Source organism: Xenopus laevis, chromosome 1L (genome assembly GCF_017654675.1).
Source record: "Xenopus laevis strain J_2021 chromosome 1L, Xenopus_laevis_v10.1, whole genome shotgun sequence".
NCBI lineage: Eukaryota > Metazoa > Chordata > Amphibia > Anura > Pipidae > Xenopus > Xenopus laevis.
The window spans coordinates 12,355,279-12,378,265 of NC_054371.1; the positions used below are offsets into that span (position 1 = coordinate 12,355,279).

The 22,987-nt window shown below is 42.9% G+C and overlaps 1 protein-coding gene across 1 annotated transcript in view; it reads right to left on the reverse strand.

Moving 5' to 3' along the window:
* Positions 1–2,956: 2,956 nt before the first annotated feature.
* siglec1.L (sialic acid binding Ig like lectin 1 L homeolog) overlaps positions 2,957–22,987 on the reverse strand; it is a 31,384-nt gene continuing 11,353 nt past the window's right edge. Inside the window, exons 6-22 of the mRNA XM_018268197.2 lie at positions 22,699–22,953; positions 22,151–22,450; positions 21,609–21,863; positions 20,824–21,120; positions 16,846–17,100; positions 16,192–16,491; positions 15,529–15,783; positions 14,439–14,738; positions 14,074–14,328; positions 12,728–13,027; positions 12,101–12,355; positions 10,997–11,275; positions 6,498–6,752; positions 4,321–4,623; positions 4,062–4,158; positions 3,873–3,936; positions 2,957–3,549 (exon numbers count right to left, since the gene is read on the reverse strand). Coding sequence (XP_018123686.2) covers positions 3,532–3,549; positions 3,873–3,936; positions 4,062–4,158; positions 4,321–4,623; positions 6,498–6,752; positions 10,997–11,275; positions 12,101–12,355; positions 12,728–13,027; positions 14,074–14,328; positions 14,439–14,738; positions 15,529–15,783; positions 16,192–16,491; positions 16,846–17,100; positions 20,824–21,120; positions 21,609–21,863; positions 22,151–22,450; positions 22,699–22,953 — 4,043 coding nt within the window. The 3' untranslated portion in view covers positions 2,957–3,531. The remainder of the gene's footprint in view (positions 3,550–3,872; positions 3,937–4,061; positions 4,159–4,320; positions 4,624–6,497; positions 6,753–10,996; positions 11,276–12,100; positions 12,356–12,727; positions 13,028–14,073; positions 14,329–14,438; positions 14,739–15,528; positions 15,784–16,191; positions 16,492–16,845; positions 17,101–20,823; positions 21,121–21,608; positions 21,864–22,150; positions 22,451–22,698; positions 22,954–22,987) is intronic.

A 22,987-nucleotide genomic window follows, 5' to 3' on the forward strand; every position in this document is an offset into this window, starting at 1 on the left:
TGTTTTATGGGATCTCTCTGTACAGACTATGAGCAAACTTAGAGACTGTTCCTGCTGAATTGTGCTTAGTACAGGGGAATACCTATGCTGCTATTGTTTTATGGGATCTCTCTGTACAGACTATGAGCAAACTTAGGGACTGTTCCTGCTGAATTGTGCTTAGTACAGGGAATACCTATGCTGTCATCATTTTATAGTATTTCTAAAAGGAAAACTACATTCAGATTTCAATGTTTCCGTGAAAGTACTACAAAATGAGATAAAAAAAAAAACCCAAGATACAGCAGCCGCCCTTTAGATTCGTTGATGACATTCGTGCAGATGTCCCTGTACATTTGGTTATTGATATTTCCATTATGTTTGCTGTGCATTAATAGAGTCAGGTCAGGCTGATTTGAAGCTAATAAGATGTGACAGTTGCCTTATACTTATATAGTGACGTGCGGCACAGAGAGCCCTGTGGGTAATGGCCCAGCACTGCCTCATTCTGATTGGTTTGGGTCACTCAGACGCAACATCTTTGCCAAACGCGTGACTCCCGTGCCACCCAGCCCAGTGTATATATGCAACAAGCCAAGCAATTATATATGCTCAGGTCCATTGGAACTAATCCGAGAAGTGGTTTGACCTTTATTGAAGGGTGAAAAGGAGGGTTTCCCCACCCACCCGCCACAGATCAACTGCTAATCTCTGCTAAGGAAAGTGCTAAACTACTGGTGACTGGGATAAGCATGGCGGAAATATAGCCACACCCACTGAACTCTTGACCCTAGAGCACAGCAGGGTGAAACTAAGGTCAAGCACAAATCCAACAGCTTTTCAGGAAAGAGGAGAAGCTTGTGGGGTTTATACACAATCTGGCACCCTAATCTGTAATGTTTGCTTCTTCCTTCATTCACTAAAGGCTTCCATGTGACTAAGAAAAGACCAAAATGGAGTTTATCTGGTTATTCATTTTATAAATGGTTTTATAAAAAGATGGAGACAGTAGGACTATAGGAGACAGTAGGGCAAGATGGACACAGTTAGGCAAGATGGAGACAGTAGGGCAAGATGGAGACAGTAGGGCAAGATGGAGACAGTAGGGCAAGATGGAGACAGTAGGGAAAGATGGAGACAGTAGGGAAAGATGGAGACAGTAGGGAAAGATGGAGACAGTAGGGCAAGATGGAGACAGTAGGACAAGATGGAGACAGTAGGGAAAGATGGAGACAGTAGGACAAGATGGAGACAGTAGAACAAGATGGAGACAGTAGGGCAAGACGGACACAGTAGGGCAAGACGGATACAGTAGGGCAAGATGGAGACAGTTAGGACAGATGGAGACGGTAGGGCAAGATGGACACAGTAGGGCAAGATGGAGACAGTTAGGCAAGATGGAGACAGTAGGGCAAGTTGGGTGACAGTAGGGCAAGATGGAGACATTGGGACAAGATGGCAACAGTAGTATAAGATGGCGACAGTGGTACAAGACAGTAGGAGAAGATGGAGACAGTAGTACAAGACAGTAGGACAAGATGGAGACAGTTAGGCAAGGTGGAGACATTGGGACAAGATGGAGACAGTACGGCAAGATGGAGACAATAGGATAAGATGGAACAGTAGTACAAGATGGAGACATTGGGACAAGATGGCAACAGTAGTGCAAGACCGTAGGACAAGATGGACACAGTTAGACAAGATGGAAACTGTAGGGTAAGTATGGAGACAGTAGGGCAAGATGGAGACATTGGGACAAGACAGAGACAGTAGGGCAAGATGGAGACATTAGGACAAGATGGAGACAGAAGGCCAAGATGGAGACAGGGCAAGTTGGAAGCCAGTAGGACAAGATTGAGTCATTGGGACAAGATGACGACAATAACACAAGACAGTAGGACAAAGATGGAGACAGTAGGGCAAGACGAAGACAGTGGAGCAAGATATATGACATTAGATAAAATGCAATAAGTATGGCCTGGCTGGGGTTTCTAGAAGGTTCCCCAGTTTCTGATTCTGTGCATGCCAATGGCTCCTACACATTTACAACCTTTAGTCTACAATTGCCTCTGTGCCAATGTGAGCATCAAGTGGGCATTCATTTACATGCCCTTCTTTGTAGGCTTCTCAGTCGGCAGAAACAGAGTGGGGGTATAGTAGGCCGCAAAGGTAAACCTCGACTTTAAAGCATGGTCCCCTAGATCCTGCAGTGCTGTGGGTTATATTGTGCTGTTGCCATTTTGCCATGGGCCCCCAGGATCACAAGGGCTCCACACAGATAACATTATTATGGGCAGCTTGTTATATGGTTTTATGGTACTTGAGGTTATAGGGTTAAAGACAGATATCAAGTTTAAGCTTTTATTTATTTTATATTTATATCCCCTCAATGTATTTTTGCTCACCAACAAATAGTGTAGTTTGCTGCCATCTAGTGGTACCATTGATAATGGCATGTAAATTTTAGTGGTGCAATTTTATATCATACTTATGCCGCCATCTGGTGGCACCACGGATAGTGGCCAGCAACAGCAATATAGCAATAATAAGTAGCATCATCTTCTTCTGTTATTGGGGGATGCAGTTGATAAAGAGAAGAAGCACTGAGAGAGATAGTTATGCAAGTGGAGTTAATGGAAATGGTGTTTATTACAGTAGAACATATTTTTTTAAGATGGAACCCATCAAGGAGATGGAACAGATTATTCCTGAGAGGTAGAACAATTTACAGATGGAGGGATCTAAGGAACTAATCACAATAAGATGGCTTTGGAGGGTAAGGGATTATTTTGGTGGCATTTTTATATGAGACGTCGTTGGACAATGAAAAATATTTCTGTTTAATAGTCAAGGGAGGTTATTTAAGAACAGATGGAGTCAATATTTAGAGAAAGCTGCTCAGAGAAATGGAAGAGATTGCTGGAGGTGATGGGGTAGGAGAACATACAGATGGAGTCAGCAGAGATATCAGGTGGAGTTGATTTAGAGAAAGATTTATTCAGGAGGTGCAAGGTTCCTGCAGCAATTTATTAGATGGAGTTGCTCACTAGGAATGTGGAATAGAGAATTCTTATGGAGGTGCAAGAGATAATATACTGTAGATTGAGGAAGGCTTTAAATTGGGCTTGTAGGAAGTGATGGAGGTTATGGAGGAGATGCTGAGAAGATGTGGAGTCAGCAGTAAGCTCAGTGTACATGAATGGCTCAATTCTGTTCTCACACTGTTTCAGCCTCATTGGTTCTCTCGCAAGGTGTTGGGTTGTAGAGAGTCAGTAGCCAACTTGTGCGGGTTCTTCAGGCAGTGGATAAGAGGGGTAAAGTCTGCGAGCAGGTTCATACAGTAGGTGGCCCTATCTTGGGGCTGAGGAACATTCAGTTTTTCAATAGGAGCCAGAGGGGGTAAGAAGAAGAAAATCGGCCCCTTCCAATCTTTCTTTTGTATGTAGAGAAAGGTAACTGCTATGGCTATCAGACTGCTATGATTCCAATGTGCAGAAATTCACATTTGCCCTCTGTGTCCAAACATCTCCAGCACGGCACAAAGTTGGGGCATCAGGATAACAGTGTCTCCTATGTTAGAGTTAAATATATTATAGTAAATAATGGAAACTAACAACAGAGAAGAGGTATTGTAGCACAGCTATTGCTTCTGTCTGCTGCTGCTGCAGATGTACTAATACCACCCCCTCAGCTCCACCAACGGATTTGATACCTGGGGTACGTATGTTTCCAATATGATACTTGCTATTCCTCTAGACTACAAGCTTGTGCCCCATTCTCTGTTCTTGCACAAGAAAGATAACACAGTAGGAGGACTATATTTTAAGGACATGTCTACTGCTGGCCAAGCCAAGTAAAATACTGAGTAAATAAAAGTGAAATGCAGCGTGTACCTTTGTTGTTCCATTGTTGTCCATCTCCATACAGTTCTTGTCTGTTTGCTTTGTGTACCAGACTCTAATCATGGAAAATACAAAAAGACACCAGTGTCACTTAAAGGAAATGACCCAATGTTGGCAAGAAACATCCACAGTGCAACGAGTACAAGCCAAGAGTAGAAGGAAGAAAATTCTGCGACTCACCTTTTCATCCGGCACATGGCAACAATGGTGGCCACTAACATCACAACGCACAGGAGCGTGACCCAAGCAGTGACTTTATACACTAGAACCTCCTTATCTGAGGGAAGAGAAAATCCCATGATCATTGGTCCTCAGATTGTGTCAGACTGGGTCCTGTTTTTTAGAACTAAATCTTGGCTTCAGCCCTTGCCAAATGTCTTGCGAGACTTCCGCTCTGATACTGAGTTTCTATCTTTGCCATAAAGCAGTCAATACTCACCATTTATGGTAAATAAAACAGATGCTGTTGAACTTCCTATTGTGTTGTTGGCGGTGCAGACGTATCTCCCAGAATCCTCAGTGGTGACATCTCTTATTTCCAGTCTCAGATAGTTGTGAGAGGAAAATGCCCAGAATTTCTGACCTCGATCGGGCTGGACGGGCGTGGTGCTGGCCACAAGGGTGCCCTCTTTGTGCAGAGTAATAACGGATGGGGGAACGCTATACACCTTGCACACAATAATTCCCTGATCCTTCCTGTGAGGTTCCAAGAATGATGTAACCTGAAGGTTCTTAGGAGCATCTGCAACACAATGTCCATGCAGAGAACTCAGGGCCAGTGAAGATATTGTGTATACCATTCACCACATACAGTCATCACAGCTGTTTTAAGTGTGGCCCCTAAACAAAGTGACCTGTAGTTTTGGATAAGAAGGTGGGTGGATAGAAAAGTATAGGGGGGTTTGTAGGGCAAGATGGCAACTAAAGGCAAGATGGCACAATCAGAATTCTGACAACCCTAATGCAAGATGGAGACAGTAGGACAAGTTGGGGACAGTAGGACAAGATGAAGGCAGTAGGACAAGATGGGGACAGGAGGACAAGGGTTGATACAGTAGGACAAGTTGGGACAGTAGGACAAGATGGAGACAATAGGACAAGATGGGGACAGTTGGACAAGATTGAGACAGTAGGACAAGATGGAAACAGTAGGACAAGATGGAGACAGTAGGATAAGATGGAGACAGTAGGATAAGATGGAGACAGTAGGACAGGATGGAGACAGTAGAACAATATGGAGACAGTAGAACAAGATTGAGAAAGTAGGGCAAGATGGAGAAGGTAGTGCAAGATGGAGACAGTAGGACAAGATGGAGACAGTAGAGCAGTGATCCCCAACCAGTAGCGCATGAGTAACATGTTGCTCTCCAACCCCTTGGATGTTGCTCCCAGTGGCCTCAAAGCAGGAGCTTATTTTTGAATTCCAGACTTGGAAGGAAGTTTCGGCTGCATAAAAACCAGGGGTACTCCCAAACAGAGCCTTAATGTACGTTGACAATCTACATATTGGCTACCAAATGGCCAATCGCAGTACTTATTTGGCACCCCAAGAACATTTTTCATGCTTGAATTGCTCCTTAACCCCTTTAACTTCTGAATGTTGCTCACAGGTTCAAAAGGTTGGAGATCCCTGCAGTAGCGGAAGATGGAGACAGTAGGGCAAGATGGAGACAGTAGGGCAAGATGGAGACAATAGGGCAAGATGGAGACAGTAGAGGAAGATGATGACAGTAGGGCAAGATGGAGACAGTAGGGCAAGATGGAGACAGTAGGGCAAGATGGAGACAGTAGAGGAAGATGGAGACAGTAGGGCAAGATGGAGACAGTAGGGCAAGATGGAGACAGTAGAGGAAGATGATGACAGTAGGGCAAGATGGAGACAGTAGGGCAAGATGGAGACAGTAGAGGAAGATAGCAATCAAAGTAACACTTTACTGTTACTTTTGAAATATAATTCCCGGCAGCCATTGTGCAATGTTCTGGTTCAAAAACAGCTAAATGGCTATTGGATGGACAGTTTCACTTTATCTAAATAATTAGGCCCAGAAAAGTCTCTTTTACCCTGGTCTCCATTAAAAGCTTATGCCATAGTAAGCATTAAGAGAACAAAGAAGGGTATGAATCTGAGTTCTTACTCTGGCAATACACACTAATATCTTCTTACTTGGTGGGGTGGACAAATAAGTCTCATTTTGTGCCGGGCTAAACTGTCTGATTACATTGGGGCTTCTGCACACCCCTTAGTTGAGGAGCATTTTTAAAAATGATTATTTCCTATTAATTGGTAAATAAGGTTGATCTTTCCCCAGCTTGTGAGCTGAACCCCTTCCACAGCCAGCACTCTTAATGATTTGTTGTCTCCTGCTATCTGAAAGAATGTGTGGCGACACCTGTTGGACAGAGAGGATTATGTCTCAAAAAATGCTAATTTACCCCTTTAGAGACAAACCTCTCTAGCAATGAATATAGATGCATAGTGAATAACAATAAAGATAAACCAGCACCATGGCAAAATATCATATCTTGGGTTGATTTTAACCAAAATTCTCAGTGACCTTAAAAATGGATATTTCTACCATCTACTAATTCAGATTATAATGACAGAGCAATTCTTACAGAGCACGGTGATTGCAAACGGATCGGAGATGCTCTCTTGGCCCCCATAACTGGCGAGGCAGTGGTACAACCCAGCGTCGGCATCGGATACTTTCATCAGCACCAGAGAGGCCTCGGCGCCATCCTTCAGCCAGTGGTTATTCTTATACCAGGTAAAGCTGGAGTTCTGGGCTGAGGAGCTGGCAGTCTGACAGGTGAGAGTGGCCGATCCACCTTCCCACAGCTCAGCCGATGGTGTCACCACCACTTTGGCTTCTAAAATGAGACAATCTGTGATTAAAAGTGTGAAGTAGAGAAGAGAATTTTAATTTTATATATATATATATATATATATATATATATATATATATATATATATATATATATATATATATATATTACACAAAAGCCATGTATACCTTGTAATTTATATCCTTATAAACGGTGAGTTCTGATGTCATCAGTTATAAACGGTGAGTTCTGATGTCATTTCTGTCACATGACTCATTGAAACTTGTGTATTATCCTATATACTAACCGAAGGCCTATCTATGTCCCGAGTGGAGGGGAGGCAGATGCGCACGCAACTTCGGTTAGGATCTATGAGATGCGCGCGCAACTTCAGCCGAAAGACATAGATGCGGCCTTCGATTAGCAGATGTGCTGGAAGGTTAGGATCAGAACAGGTTAGGATCGGGGAGGCAGATGCGCTGGAAGGTTAGGATCTAGGGAGGCAGATGCGCTCACCGTCTCCTTCTGCCTCCCGCCGCCTCTTCTTTCCTGCTCACTCAGGCGGCGACCGCTGGAAGGTTAGGATCTAGGGAGGCAGATGCGCTCACCGTCACACTAGGGGAACCGGTTGCGTACCTGCACGAAAGTCTGTATAAGCGTCGGCCATCTTGCTACTCCTCTGCGACTTTGTCATCCGCCCACTGCCAAATCCGCCCACTAAAGTCTGTATAAGCGTCGGCCATCTTGCTACTCCTCTGCGAGTTTGTCATCCGCCCACTAAAGTCTGTATAAGCATCGGCCATCTTGCTACTCCTTTGCAAGTTTGTCTAATGGCGGCGCTAGCGTCACTCTAGGAGGGGAACCGGTTGCGTACCTGCACGAAAGTCTGTATAAGCGTCGGCCATCTTGCTACTCCTCTGAGACTTTGTCATCCGCCCACTGCCAAATCCGCCCACTAAAGTCTGTATAAGCGTCGGCCATCTTGCTACTCCTCTGCGAGTTTGTCATCCGCCCACTAAAGTCTGTATAAGCGTCGGCCATCTTGCTACTCCTTTGCAAGTTTGTCTAATGGCGGCGCTAGCGTCACTCTAGGAGGGGAACCGGTTGCGTACCTGCGTGGGTGGCCATTTTTAGCAAAACGGGCTATATTATCTCCAAAAAATATTGATGTTGACATGATAAACAACCAAGTGATTGCATTACTTCCTGGACAAAGCTGTGTCTTTCTGAGTACTGACTGTATTGATTCTGAAGACGAAAGTGAGAAACTTAACTTCCCATTAGAATATTTAAACACTATCAACAATGCTGGATTACCACAACACAATCTTATACTCAAAGTAGGAACAATAGTCATGCTGTTAAGAAACCTTAAGGGTAGGGGCACACGGCGCGATTTCGCCGCGATTCTGCGCTAAGCGAGTTGTCGCTGCGTTTTTTAAGCCGAAATAGCTTTGCTAACTTTGGCGCTGGCGTCAATGCAAATCGCGGCGAAATCGCTGCGCTAATTCACACGCGGCGATTCGTTTTCTATTGTCGTCCGAAGTTGCCTCGCTGAGCGTTTCCGGGCGACAGTAGAAAAAGAATCGCCGCGTGTGAATTAGCGCAGCGATTTCGCCGCGATTTGCATTGACGCCAGCGCCAAAGTTAGCAAAGCTATTTCGGCTTAAAAAACGCAGCGACAACTCGCCCAGCGCAGAATCGCGGCGAAATCGCGCCGTGTGCCCCTACCCTAACACTAAGCAAGGTTTATGTAACGGTACACGGTTGGTTGTGAAGAGCATGAGACAAAATGTTATCAAGGCAGAAGTGCTTACAGGATCCCATAGCGGTGATACTGTTTTGATTCCCAGAATTGACCTTACCAGTTCTGACCAGGAATTACCTTTTAAACTTAAACGACGACAATTCCCCATTAAGGCTGCATTTGCCATGACAATCAACAAATCACAAGGACAAACATTGGATAAAGTCGGCATTTACCTATCTGAGCCTGTGTTTGGTCATGGTCAACTTTATGTTGCATTTTCAAGAGTGCAGCGTTCATCTGATGTTAAAGTCAAGATTTTAAGTACAGCTCACCAGGGAGAACTCATTCAAGGACAGGAGAACATTTTCACAAAAAATGTTGTTTATAAAGAAATTTTTCAGTAACACTTTACTACCAATAAACTCAAAATTTAAGAATTCTAATAGCAGATAGGTAATAACAAGCAATAGGCACAGATTCACTCTACATCCCCACAAATTAGCGTCGCCAGTTGCTGCCTGGGGATGCCGAGTGAATCAGCACCCATCGCATTTTGCTGCCTCACTGTTGTTACCATTCTTTCATTAACGATTCTTTAGAGAATCGGGGGTTTACTGGTAATAAATAAAGTACCCCCAGTTGCAAAATATGAGGATATTAGAAGTCACCTCGGAGTTCCATGACCTGTATAAAAACACTCGGCCTCAAGCTTTTATATGGTCATGAAACTCCTCGGTAACTTATAATATCCTTATATTTTACAAGAGGGGGTACTTTATTCACTATATATACTGAGAGGAACAGTAATATTTGGTTTTTGGACAAGCTCATGGCAACTACCTCCCTTTAGGAACAATAACTGGGAACATTTAAATTAGGGTGCAATACTTACCTGTTTTATGTTACTGATCACCTATTCTACTTCCTGGTCTTGTGACTGGCTAAGCTTAGCCTCTCTGAGGGGAAGGGACAGGCGGTGATTGGCTGGCTTTTGGTTATGGAACCCTTAGCCAGCCAGGAGGGGTAGCAGTTTGGTGGAGCTCCATTTGCTGGTTGGCATGGGAATGTTCTATTCCTCTGGCTACATAGTGGTCTAGCCACTATGGGTATATTTAATGGCTCCTGCGAGAGGCCTTAGAGTGTAAGCTCCTCTGGGGCAGCAACTGATAAATAAATAAAAAATACTGATAAACTGATAAAACAATAAATGCGTTTTCCGGTTCCTTTTATAGACCCGCCCTGCCAATGACATCACAAAAGGTGCGAGGCGAGCAGGTGCATGGCTATAAAACCAGAGCCCGGAAGTCGGAAACTGCCAGTGTAAAGTGGCGGGCGGGGAGCGCACCACCCCGCAAATGGGGGTGCAAGGCTGGGCCGAACTCGACTGATCTGTGAATTTACCCGTGGTTATCAGGTCGGCCCACACATCACTAATTAGCCTCACAGAGCATTTGCTTTTTAGATGGGGTCAGTGACCCTCCTTTGAAAGCTGGAAAGAGTCAGAAGAAAAAGGCAAATATTTCCAAAAATTATTAAAAAAGAAAAAATGAAGAACAATTGAAAAGTTGCTCAGATTGACCCATTCTATAACATACTAAATGTTGACTTAAAGGTGAACCAGATTGTGTAGGGAAGAAGCACACAAACCTTTTTTCTGGCCTTTATCTCATTTTGTTGCAGAAATGTGTTCTTCCCTACACAATCTGGAGGATATAATTGGCCTGGAAGCGGTCTGGGATATGAATGCACCCTGCAGTGATAAGCAAGTGGTGTGCTGCAAGAAAGAACTGTTGTTGGACTTAAAGGGATCCTGTCATCGGAAAACATGTTTTTTTTCAAAACACATCAGTTAATAGTGCTACTCCAGCAGAATTCTACACTGAAATCCATTTCTCAAAAGAGCAAACAGATTTTTTTATATTCAATTTTGAAATCTGACATGGGGCTAGACATATTGTCAATTTCCCAGCTGCCCCTGGTCATGTGACTTGTGCCTGCACTTTAGGAGAGAAATGCTTTCTGGCAGGCTGCTGTTTTTCCTTCTCAATGTAACTGAAGGAGTCTAAGTGGGACATGGATTTTTACTATTGAGTGTTGTTCTTAGATCTATCAGGCAGCTGTTATCTTGTGTTAGGGAGCTGCTATCTGGTTACCTTCCCATTGTTCTTTTGTTTGGCTGCTGGGGGGAAAAGGGAGGGGGGTAATATCACTCCAACTTGCAGTACAGCAGTAAAGAGTGATTGAAGTTTATCAGAGCACAAGTCACATGACCAGGGGCAGCTGGGAAATTGACAATATGTCTAGCCCCATGTCAGATTTCAAAATTGAATATAAAAAAATCTGTTTGCTCTTTTGAGAAATGGATTTCAGTGCAGAATTCTGCTGGAGTAGCACTATTTTTTTTCCCCATGACAGTATCCCTTTAAAGGTGAACCCCTGTAAGGCATGAACACAAATTATATTTCGGGGTTGCGAGTTGCAGTTGGTTGCACTCCACACAGCAGATTGGGTGGATATAAGAAACGTGAGCCGCACTCACCTTGCAGCGAGAAATGAACAGAGGTTTGTGAGGCTCCCATTGAATTGGTAGCCCGGCAGGTGTAGTCTCCCTGGTCTTCTAGGGCCACCTCGTCCATTTCCAGCCTCAGGGCATTATGGGACGTGGACAATCTCACTTTTGCAGAGGAAACCAGAACTCGATCTCCCTTGTATAAAAGCAGTTGGGAGGGTGGTTGGCTTTCAGCACTGCAGTAAATAACGCCCTGACGCTTGCCCTGCGTTTCCAAGAACGAGGAGACTGACAGGTTCCGCGGGGGGTCTGTAAGGAAGGAAAAATCCTAATGCATAATTATTCTATAGATTCTGAGAACGTATTTATTGACAGGTATTTATAATTGTGTCCAGTAAATAAACACTGTGCTTAAGCTGCCCTGACCCTCGTTACCATGATAATTGTTTTCTAAGAGCCGCTATTAAAAACAACACATTTCGCCGAGAAGGAAATGATCATAAAGCGAGTTCAAGTTAAATTGCCCCAAACTTGACTTGTTAAAAAGTGCCATTGTTTCCTTGCTAAAAACATACATTGAAAAAGGGTCGCAATTAAAACTGGCCCATTTCAATGTCAGCTTAATTGGTTACGGCATATGTGATGGCTCGGCTCCTATTACCGGTATAACATACGAATGTCATGAGCACCGGCACTCAGACAGTGAAGGGGCATCACCTCATACTAATGGTCTGGCCCTCCAAAATTCCATTAACTGTAGAGGGAGAAGTGTTGGCTGGCAGCCAATCAAACTGTTAGTAGAGTCTCCTATCAGGATATTTCTAATTACCTTCCATTCATTCTTCTTTAGATAGACATTCTAATACAAGGACATAGCGTATTATGTGCTTAAACCTTCCCTTATTATTTGCATTTACAGCTCTAGGTGGAGGCTGCCATACTGCTAGTTATTATTAGAACAGTAACCCTACTGAGATCCTGCAGATGTTCTCCTCATGCCAACTGGGCCTCCTTCAGTAATGGCCGCCAACCCCAGTCTCCTCAGCAAGAGACACTATAGCTTCTTCTCATTTCTTTCTCTGGACTGACAGACTAAACTGAGTGGACAATAAACTGAATATTTATTATACTTACACTGCACATATAAGGTGACAGGTGAGGAGGGCCAAGTGCCATTGGGGGTGTGGCCGGTGCAGGCGTAGGTACCCGCGTCGGTGCTGTGCAACTGTTCAAACACAAGGGACCTTGGCAAACCTTCTTGGAGCCATCTGCCATTCTTATACCAGCTATAAGTGGTCACTGGTAGCGGCGTGTTCAGGACGTTACAGGTCAAGGTGGCCGACTGACCCTCGTTCAGTCTTGGGTATGGGCTGACCAAAACACGAGCCCCTGTTGGGTTGCAAATTATTAGTTAGATATAAAACACTAATAGTAATATTCACAGATATCTGAGGATAGGAAACTGCCCAAAGCTCCACCCACTTTCATTTACCGTTACCCTCAAACTTTTCGGGTCAAGGTACTTCCCAAGTACAAATATCAACTCATGGCAACCATTTAGTAATTAGCATCTGTGAGTCCACCGAAGGTAGGACGACGTGTTAAAACATCTAGTTGATTATTATTGCACCAGGGTGCAATAATTACCCCTTCCTGTGTAAGTTCTTAGTTAAGATCCAAACAGAAAGAGTGTTCGGTATCTTGATGTCAAATTGGTTCCTAAGATTGGGCCTGTTGTTGCCGTTGTGTCTCTCTACCTACCTTCTAAGGCGAGATGCGAGGACGACGTTGTTGTGCCATGGACATTCTTTGCCGTAAAGATGTAGGTTCCTTCATCGCTTTGCATGAGGTCTTTGATCTCTATCCGCAAGGTATTTAAGGAAAAGTAAGGGTTGAACCTCTGAAGGTAAAGGCCGCTGTTCCCCGAGGAAGCTACAAGCTGGTGCTCTTTCATTAAAACCAACTGGGATGGAGGATTACTGTCTACCCCACACTGAATAATGGAGACTTTTCCATTTTGGGTCTCCACAAATGATTTTATGTAGGCATTCCTTGGGGCATCTGAAAAGTAAATGAAATATTAGAATGAGTCCAGCAGAGGTTGCTGACTTGATACAGTTATTATGGTATGCAAAAGAAAAGCCTTTAGAATTATCCAGTGGTGATTCCCTACCAGTAGCTCGCAAGCAACATGTTGCTCCCAGTAGTCTCAAAGCAGCTGCTTATTTTTTAATTCCAGACTTGGAGGCAAGTTTTGGTTAAATAATAACCAGGTGTACTGCCAAACAAAACCTCCTGTAGGCTGCCAGTCCACATAGGGGCTACTGAATAGCCAATCACAGACCTTATTTGGTAGCCCATTTTGGATGTTTGTGTTTCTCCCAGCAACGTAACTAGAGGGGGGCGGCCCCTGCCACGGGACGCGCAGCTGGGCCCCCGCCCCCTTCATACACCCCGGAACCGCCTGGAATTTGTGGCATGCGAGCTGCCGGGGGGCCCTGAGGGGGTGCGGTCCCTGGCCTAATCGCACCCCCTGCTTCCCCAGTAGTTACGCCACATGGGAAGATGGCTCATGGGTAAAAAAAAGGTAAGGGACCCCTGCGCTACAGTTTTGTTTTAAATGCAAACCTTTGGCCCTTGCACATCCATTAGTTCCAGCCCCATAACATGGTATGTTCACGGGATCCACTCCATGAGCATGTGATACTTTACAAGGCATGTGAAAATGATATTCTGGAGACATAGGGTCTAAACTATGAGACCACCAGTCCTAGTAGGTACATTTCCAGTAAACATGGCCACCAGAGAATCCAGTTGGTCAACCAATAACAGATCTCATGTCAGATATCACTGGAGGTGAATGACTAGAACTTACTATATCACACTAGTTGGCTGATGACTCCCATCAGAATCAGCAAACCAAAAACTGCAGTTAGTTCAGAATCCAGAAAAAATATAGTAGACCAAGAGGTCTACAACACAGCTAGTAATATTCTGGTCATTGTGGTGGAGATAAAGGCACGTTTCCACCAAAACATAACTGACATTTATCAGTGAATATTCTATAGGTCAAAACATACCATAATATACCCTTGACATTCACTTACACGTGACATTTAAAGTGATGGGTGGTGAAGCTTTTCTTATTGTTTCACTCTGTACCGTGCAGTAGTATGATCCTCCATTCTCACTGGAGACCCTGCTGAACAGAAGAGTCTTGGTACTGCCCCGTGGGTGCTCCTTTCCATTTTTGAACCAACTGTATTTGACCTCCCCAGGTGCATTACTGGATACCAGACATGTCAGATTCACAGTCATTCCTTCCTGTACTATTGACGATGGACTGATCAGGATTCTAGATGCTAAAAACACAAAGAGATATTTGTAGTATTTAAAAAAGTTATTACAAGTGAATTGGGTTCTAAATGGCGGGTCAAAACTCATGATCGTAAACGGCCAGGGTGTTACTTACTTTGTGTTGTGAAGTTTATTGCAGATCTAGAATGGCCAATGGAATTACTTGCAGTGCAATTATACTCCCCATCATCCTCCAACACAACATCTCTAATGATGAGTTTCAGGGAGTTCGGAGAAGAAGAGACGCTCATTCTCTGGTTGAGTGTTTGAGAAGATCCTGTTAAACCAACCAACAGCTCCCCCCTGTGTAGTGTTAACCTAGATGGAGGGTCGCTATCCACGTTGCATTCAATGATGCCGACCTGGCCACTGTGAGATTCCCAGAATGAGTTCATAGTTGGAATCCTGGGGGCATCTGGAAAGATTGAGGAAATCAGTAATAGTACAAATTGTGTGGGTGAGCTTAATTCAACTTCATAGAAGATAAACCTGAATTGGGACATACTTTTTTTTTCCTTAAGTAAAAGAGTTGGGGAGCAACCCTAGCATGAAAAATGCTCTTGGGGTGCCAAATAAGGGCTGTGATTGGCTATTTGGTAGCCCCTATGTAGATTGACAGCCTACAGGAGGTTCTGTTTGGCAGTACACCTGGTTGTTATGCAACCAAAACTTGCCTTCAAGCCAATATTAATATTAAAAAATAAGCTACTGCTTTGAGGCCACTGGGAGCAACATCCAAGGAGTTGGTGAGCAACATGTTGTTCTCAAGCCACTGGTTGGCGATCTTTGCTGTACATGAATGCATTAGAGTTAATGCATTTATCTTCATCCCCTACTGTTTATGGCCCAATACATTGTCCAAGCATGATATTAGTTGCATTTGCTAATCCACCATCATATGCAGGAGCTCATTATTTGGCAACTTAACCAACAATAGTTGTGTAGAGCAGAAATTAAGGAGTGCTGTACACAACCTTTGGATGGTGTCATCAAACTGGATGGTTTCTATCAATAGACTAATTGATACTGATCAGGAAAAAGGACAGTTAGCTAATTAATCATTATTTAACGTAACACGACCCAGACAGCAACAGTGATGCCTTTCAACCTAGAACCAGACTAGCCTTTCACTAAAATAGAGCAATATTTTGTTGTGACCATTAAGATTATGCCCAGCATTTCCCTATAAGCTCTTCATCACTTACAAGACACGTGGAGAGACACTGAGGAAGAAATGGTACTGTCCTGGGAACTGTGTGCTTTGCAGTGGTAATAGCCTGAATCGCTGCTCTTTATGGCGTCAAACACCAAGGTGTTTTCAGAGGATTCCAGGAGCCTCTTACTGTTCTTGTACCAGATGTACATTGTTCCCTCCAGTTGGGTCTTGGTCAGGTCACAGGTGAGCACCACCTTCTCATTCTCTAAAACCTCTGTAGATGGTGTAATAAGTATCCGAGCCACTGAAATGACAGGAAATTAAATAATTATCTACACGGGAATATGGATGAAAAGTGTTTGCTCTTTACTTTAAGTAGAAGCACAGAGGATTCCATCAGTCGTCTAAAAGGTTTTCAGTAAGGCATGTGGCCGAAAATCAGTTAAACATCATTCAGGCAGGTTTGGACGAGGACCGTATTGAGGATCACTTTTCCAAACGAGCCACTGTTATCCCTGTTATGATCCGATCTTTGGCAAATGAGTAAATCTTACCATATGTGGCCAGCTTTATTATTTGATAGTGATATCTGGCTTATCAATGTGTGAGAGGAAGAGGAAGCAAGACATTGGATGACACTTGGGCTTAGGGCATCTCTATCTCACAACGCAAGCATCAGAAACGTTCTCCCTAGGAGAGACTTTATACTTACGCGGCACTTTAAAATATATGGTCTCATCTGTTGATCCAACAGAATTAACAGAGGCACAAGTGTATTTCCCCTCATCTTCCACCTTGACATCTCGTATGTCCACCCTAAGTGTATTGCTGGAGAAGGAAGCTCTGTAGCGCTGATTAACAGAACTCAAGTTCTTCCTGGAAATCACTAATTCATCTTGATGATAGAGCAATATCTCTGCTGGAGGGTAACTATCCATGGTGCAGAGGATGAAGGCCGATTTTCCTACCTCTGTGTCCAGAAAGGATTTGAGCTGCATGCTCCTCGGTGCATCTGTTCAACGAAGAAGATAAGACAGCAAGTGAAATGTCTTCCTTGCATTCTTCCCTCAATAACTGAACAAAATAAGACATGGATAGCTATGGCTTCATCATATTTGCCCACTGAGGTTCAGATAAGTTCACCTGATCAATATAATACAGTCAGAAACAAAGGATGTCCAACAAAGAAAAACCAGCTCATTGAGTAGACATCAGGCTTGGATCAAATGGACATGATCAACAGACAGACGAATAGCTAATGGATGGAATCTGTCTTTTTGTTCAGAGAAGGTAGAGGTCTGGGCATTGCAAGTGTCCTAAACAAAGGTTTGGTAGTGGGGTAATGGGGTAAGTAATCGATACTTACAAATAACATGGAGACTAAGGAAGGCAGAGCTCTTGCTGGTCTCGTTATTCCAGGCTCTGCAGTGGTAGGATCCGGAATCTGAACTGCTGACCTCTTGAAATATTAGGAAAGGCTCAGGCCCTTCAGAGTACAGGGCACTGTTCTTATACCAGGCAAACATGAAATTTCCTTTTGAATCGCTGTTTAGGACGCATCTTAAAGTAACATTGTCCGCCTCATGGACCTCAGAAGATGGCATGGCTGAAATTTTTACTGCTACAAGTAAAGAACAGAAATAGAAATAAATGGCTCATTCAAGCGGCAGTTAGGGAATTTAAGGGGGTGGATTTACATAAAAAGGGACATAAAGTCACATAGAGAGTACATGTTCAGAGTGCTTTTCTGACCACTTTTTCAGTTTAGCTTACATAGTTACAGTTACATAGTTACATAGTTACATAGTTAAATTGATGTAAACCCCTCCAAATGAAAACCCAGCATCCATACACACACCCCTCCCTACTTTTAATTAAATTCTATATACCCATATCTATACTAACTATAGAGTTTAGTATCACAATAGCCTTTGATATTATGTCTGTCCAAGAAATCATCCAAGTCCCTCTTATAGTCATTAACTGAATCAGCATCACAACATCACCCGGCAGTGCATTCCCCAACCTCACTGTCCTCACTGTGATGAACCCCCTACTCTGTTCCTTTAAATGAAACTTCTTTTCTTCTAGTCTGAAGGGGAGGCCTCTGGTACGTGATTCTCTTTATGGGTAAAAAGGTCCCCTGCTATTTGTCTATAATGTCCTCTAATGTACTTGTAAAGTCTAATCATGTCCCCTCACAAGCGCCTTTTTTCCAGAGAAAACAACCCCAACCTTGTCAGTCTCCCCTCATAATTTAACTCTTCCCTCCCTCTAACCAGTTTAGTTGCACTTAGTCTCTGCACTCTCTCCAGCTCATTTATATCCCTCTTAAGGACTGGAGTCCAAAACTGCCCCCATACTCCAGATGAGGCCTCACCAGGGACCTATAAAGAGACAGAATTATGTTTTCATCCCTTGAGTTAATGCCCTTTTTTATACAAGACAGAACTTTATTTGCTTTAGTAGCCACAGAATGACACTGACCAGAATTAGACAACTTGTTGTCTACAAAAACCCCATTAGGGAGCACATTTACTAAGGGTCAAAGTGAATTCGAAGTGAATATTCGAATTCAAAAACTTCTAATTTCGATGTAATTTTTGGGTACTTCGACCATCAAATAGGCCAAATTCGACTTCGATTCGAAGTGAAAATGCTTCGACTATTCGATAATCGAAGTACTGTCTCTTTAAAAAAAACTTCGACTTCGACACTTCGCCACCTTAAACCTGCTGAATTTCTATATTAGCCTATTGGGACCTCCTAGAACCTATAGCCAGTATTTGGCTAAGTTTTGAGAAGTCAAAGGATTTTTTTGTAGCATCGTACGATCTTAAAAATCCTTCGACTTCGAATGTCGGACTAGCCTATTCGATGGTCGAATTTCGAAGTTTTTTTCACTTCAAAATTCGACCCTTGATAAATCTGCCCCTAAGTGTTTAACCTGCATTTATATTATTTTTTGCCAAAGTGCATAACCTGCATTTATCAACATTGAACCTCATTTTCCAGTTTGCTGCCCAGTTTTCCAGTTTAGACAAATCACTGTGCAAAGTGGCAGCATCCTGCATGGAACCTATAGTTCTGCACAATTTAGTCTCATCTGCAAAAATAGAAACAGTACTTTCAATGGCCACCTCCAGGTCATTAATAAACAAGTTGAAAAGCAAGGGACCTAGTACAGAGCCCTGCGGTACTCCACTAACAACACTGGTCCAATTAGAAAATGTTCCATTTACCACCACTCTTTGTAGTCTATCTTTTAGCCAGTTCTCTATCCAGGTACAAATACTATGTTCCAGGCCAACATTCCTTAATTTAACCAGTAACCTTTTGTGTGGCACTGTATCAAATGCTTTAGCAAAGTCTAAGTAAATCACATCCACTGCCATCCCAGAGTTCAGGTTCCTGCTCACCTTCTCATAAAAAGAAACTAAGTTAGTCTGGCAAGATCTATTACACATAAAACCATGCTGACACACACTCATAGTATTATGATTTGCTATGAAGTAGCTTATCCCTTAATACCTCTTCATAAAGCTTTCCTTCGGTAAACATCAGACTAACTGACCTTTAGTTTGAGGCTGATAACAGGATCCCTTTTTAAAAAGCAGCACCACAATTCACCAGTCTCTTGGCACCATGCCAGATTTCAATGAATCCTGAAAAATTAAAGGGGCTGTTCACCTTCCAACACTTTTTTCAGTTCAGTTGGTTTCTGGTTGGTCTCACAGAAATAAAGACTTTTTCCATTTACTTTCTATTTTCTATGTGTGACTGTTTTTTCTAATATTGAAGTGTAATATTTCATTTTTCACTTTCTAAAACAGCTTTGGGAAGGGGGGGTCGCCGACCCTGTAAACTGTTCTAAATGGATACATTTAGTTGATCCATTTCTTAGTTTTTTCCCGGCTGAGCAGAATCTCTGGGTTTCATTACAGGCAGCTGTTAGACTTGATACAATAGTTGCTAATACTCCAGAGATGCTGCTGAGAAATGGATCAACTAAATGTTGCAAAATTGTAACAGTTTAGAGTCTGACCCTGAATTACTGAGCTGCCAGACTCAGATACCAGAGACACATTAAACTTTAACTTAGATTCTGGAAAACAGTAAAAGAAATAATGGAGTGTAATTTATAAAATTCTTTCTTTCTGGTGATCTGAAAACAATTGAACTAAAAAAACAGTTTGGAAGGAAAACAACCCCTTTAGGTAAAGAGGTTTGGCAATCACAAAGCTAAGCTTGTTTAGTACCCTGGGATGAATACCATCTGGCCCTGGACCATTGTTTATCTTAAGATGTTCTAGTCTCTTAAATTTCTTTATGCATGAACCATGCATCATTAGTCATATAACTAGAATTGGAACCTTCATTAACTGGTTTCTCATTTGTTTAGATAGATGAAAAATAACAGTTCAGAATCTCTACTTTTTGTCTGTTCTCATCAACCAGCTGACTCCCCTCTGATATTAAAAGTCCCACCCCTTTCTGCTTCATTTTTTTTTACTATTTACATATTTCAAAAATAATTTTGGATTCTTTTTACTCCTTGCTGCAATAGCCTTTTCCAACTCAATTTTAGCCTGTCTGATATGCTTTTTGTTTGCATGATTTATTGGCCTCCTTGTATCTAATAAATGTTAGATACAAGGAGGCCAATAAACTTGAATGCCTTAAAAGCATGTCTTTTCTTACCCACCTCAACACCAACACTTGCGACCACGTTCCTTGCTTACAAGGGGAATGAATATACCAACATGTATATTTATTAAGCAGCATTTTAAAGACATCCCATTTTTTCTCATGTGTTTAATCCTGTAAAAATCTTTTCCCAGTTAATATGTTGCAGAGATGCCCTCATACTCGCAAAGTTTGCACATCTAAAATTTTGTGTTTTCTGTTACTCCCTTATAGAGTTGTTTCTGCAACAGAATCTCAGAGACTATGTTATGATCACTATTCCCCAAATGCTCACCCACGCAAATGCTAGAGATGAGTTCAGTATTATTAGTTATAACAGGTACAAAAGAGAGTCATTCCTATTAGGTTCTTGAAGGAGCTGGAATAAAAAGATGTCTTGGCAACCCCATTACCCCAGTCAATGTCTGGATAATTGAAGTCACTCATAGTAATAACTTGACCTAGTTGTGAAGCCGCTTCTATTTGTAAAAGTAGCTGGGCTTCATACTCGTCACTTAAGGTGGTTTACACCAATGATCATTTTCTTTGTAACCTTTTGGCAGCTTGGCAAACCCCTGGTCAGATCACTCCAAAGCTAATTGACCAAAACAAAAAACTAGACCTTGAATCAATGTAGTGCAGTTTGTCTCTCACTTACTTTCCATGGTGAAGTCTAAGTAACCAGTTATTTGACCATAGGTGTTATTGGCCATACATCGATAGGCTCCTTCATCCTCAACTAACACATCTTGGATCTCCAGCTTTAAGGAATTTAGAGAAGCTGAAACATTGAATCTCCTATTGTAGAGGAGCGTTGCGCTGGAAGCCACCAAGGTCTCTTTCCTATAGAGGAGCAGGTCAGAGTGTGGGTCACTGTCCACTGTACAGAGGATGATTCCTAGATTCCTGCCTGATGATCCCACAAAGGAGGTCACAGAGAGGTCTCTTGGTGCAACTGAAAAGAGACATCAAATTCACAGGAATGTTATGAATCAGGAGTGTAGGATGCCCTAAACCCCATTAAAACTCTCTGCCATTCCCCAACGTCTTAGCAAAGCTTACTACAGATATCTTCAGTAGACTTAGGAAGTATACTATGCATACAGGTTCAGACTGAGATTCAAGATAGGACCTTGCATTTCCAATACACGCAAGCCCCTCACCTACACAATAAATGACTATGGCATCTTACAGCGGCCCCACAGATTGCCAGTATGGGCCTGTAGACATAACGCCCTCATTTATAATCACTGTTTTAACACCTGAAACTTTTCATCTTGGGCCTTGCAAGAACTTTGAGTGTTAGTATTGCAAAAGGTAGACACACTGGAATCATTTATTCTGCAGCTGTTGATGAAATATTTCCTATAAATAACTTCTATTTTCCCCCATGCACTTTCCAGTGTGTCTTTTGTGAAACGAAACTACAAGTGATTTACATACACAGCACGTGCAGGGTCCTTGGTGGGGAACTACTGCTTCCTTGGCTGCTTCGGGCCAGGCAGTAATATGATCCTGCATCTTGACTGGATACCCTCTGAAAGATAACAGTGTTCTCTTCTGATTCTTTCAGCCACTTGCCGTTCTTGTACCATATATATTTTAACCCCTTCTGGGTGCTGCGGGTTGCAAAACAGGTGAGGGTGACCTCCTTCCCCTCTTCTATTTCCGACGATGGTGATACCACCAACCTGGCAACTATAGAGAAAGAGAAGCAAACTGATTAAGCCACACTAAGGGCAATCAAGGCCACTGAAACACCAATCAACACCGTCATGTTTACTGAATTACAACATTGTATTATTGTGATCAAGGTTGTGCTAAGGGGCTTCCAACAAAACCCATCCAACCCTTTCCAATGCACCAGAGCTTATAGACTATTCAGCTAATGAAGCACTATATATAGATATACTTATATACATAGCACCTTCTTATCTCAAGATCCCTCCATTGTTTCACAAATAACCTGGAGGCCTTGCCCTTACTTTCCACAGTGAGCTGAAGAGACGCCGTTGAGTTTCCGATGGTGTTTCTAGCCATGCAGCTGTAAGTGCCTTCATCCGAAATGACAACTTTGCGGATTTCCAGTTTCAGGGAGTTGCGTGAGGATATGACATTGAGCCTCTGGGTGGGGGCACCGTGAGAGCTGGTGGTGGCCAATACATCACTATTCTTGTAGAGTGTCAGCACAGATGGCGGGTTGCTATCCACAGAGCAGTGTAGAATGCCCAGTTTCCCTTCCTGTGTCTCCAGGAAAGAGTTGAATGTTGGAATTCTGGGAGGATCTGCAAATGGGAGACAAAAATAACATAAAATGTGACTTTAGAGTAAATGTGAGCTTTATGTATTGTTATGATATGAGTTTGGCACCTCCTGCAGATACATATACAATCCACATGCTGCATGGCTAATTAGCGATGAATTTTGACTTTTTTTTCCTGCAGATGTTTCAAACCTCCCATATTTTTTTGGAAGTCCCTGATATTGCCTGAGCAAACAAGGGGTAAACGTGCTTGACGGGATATAGACTTACACAAGACATTTAAAACAATGGGCGAAGAAGAATCGCTGCCCTTGTCGTTCTGCACTTTGCAGTTGTAATATCCCGCGTCAGAAGCTGAAGCCTCGTAGAATATCAGGGAGCGGGAGGCCCCATCCTTAATCCAGATACTGTTCTTATACCAGCTGTAGTGGATCTGGTCTGGGTCGGCACCAGGAACATCGCAAGTCATGGTCACTGCCTCGCCTTCTCTCACTTCCGACGATGGACTCAACAAGGTGTTTGCCGCTGGCGGGGGATAAATGCAAAGGATGGTTCATGG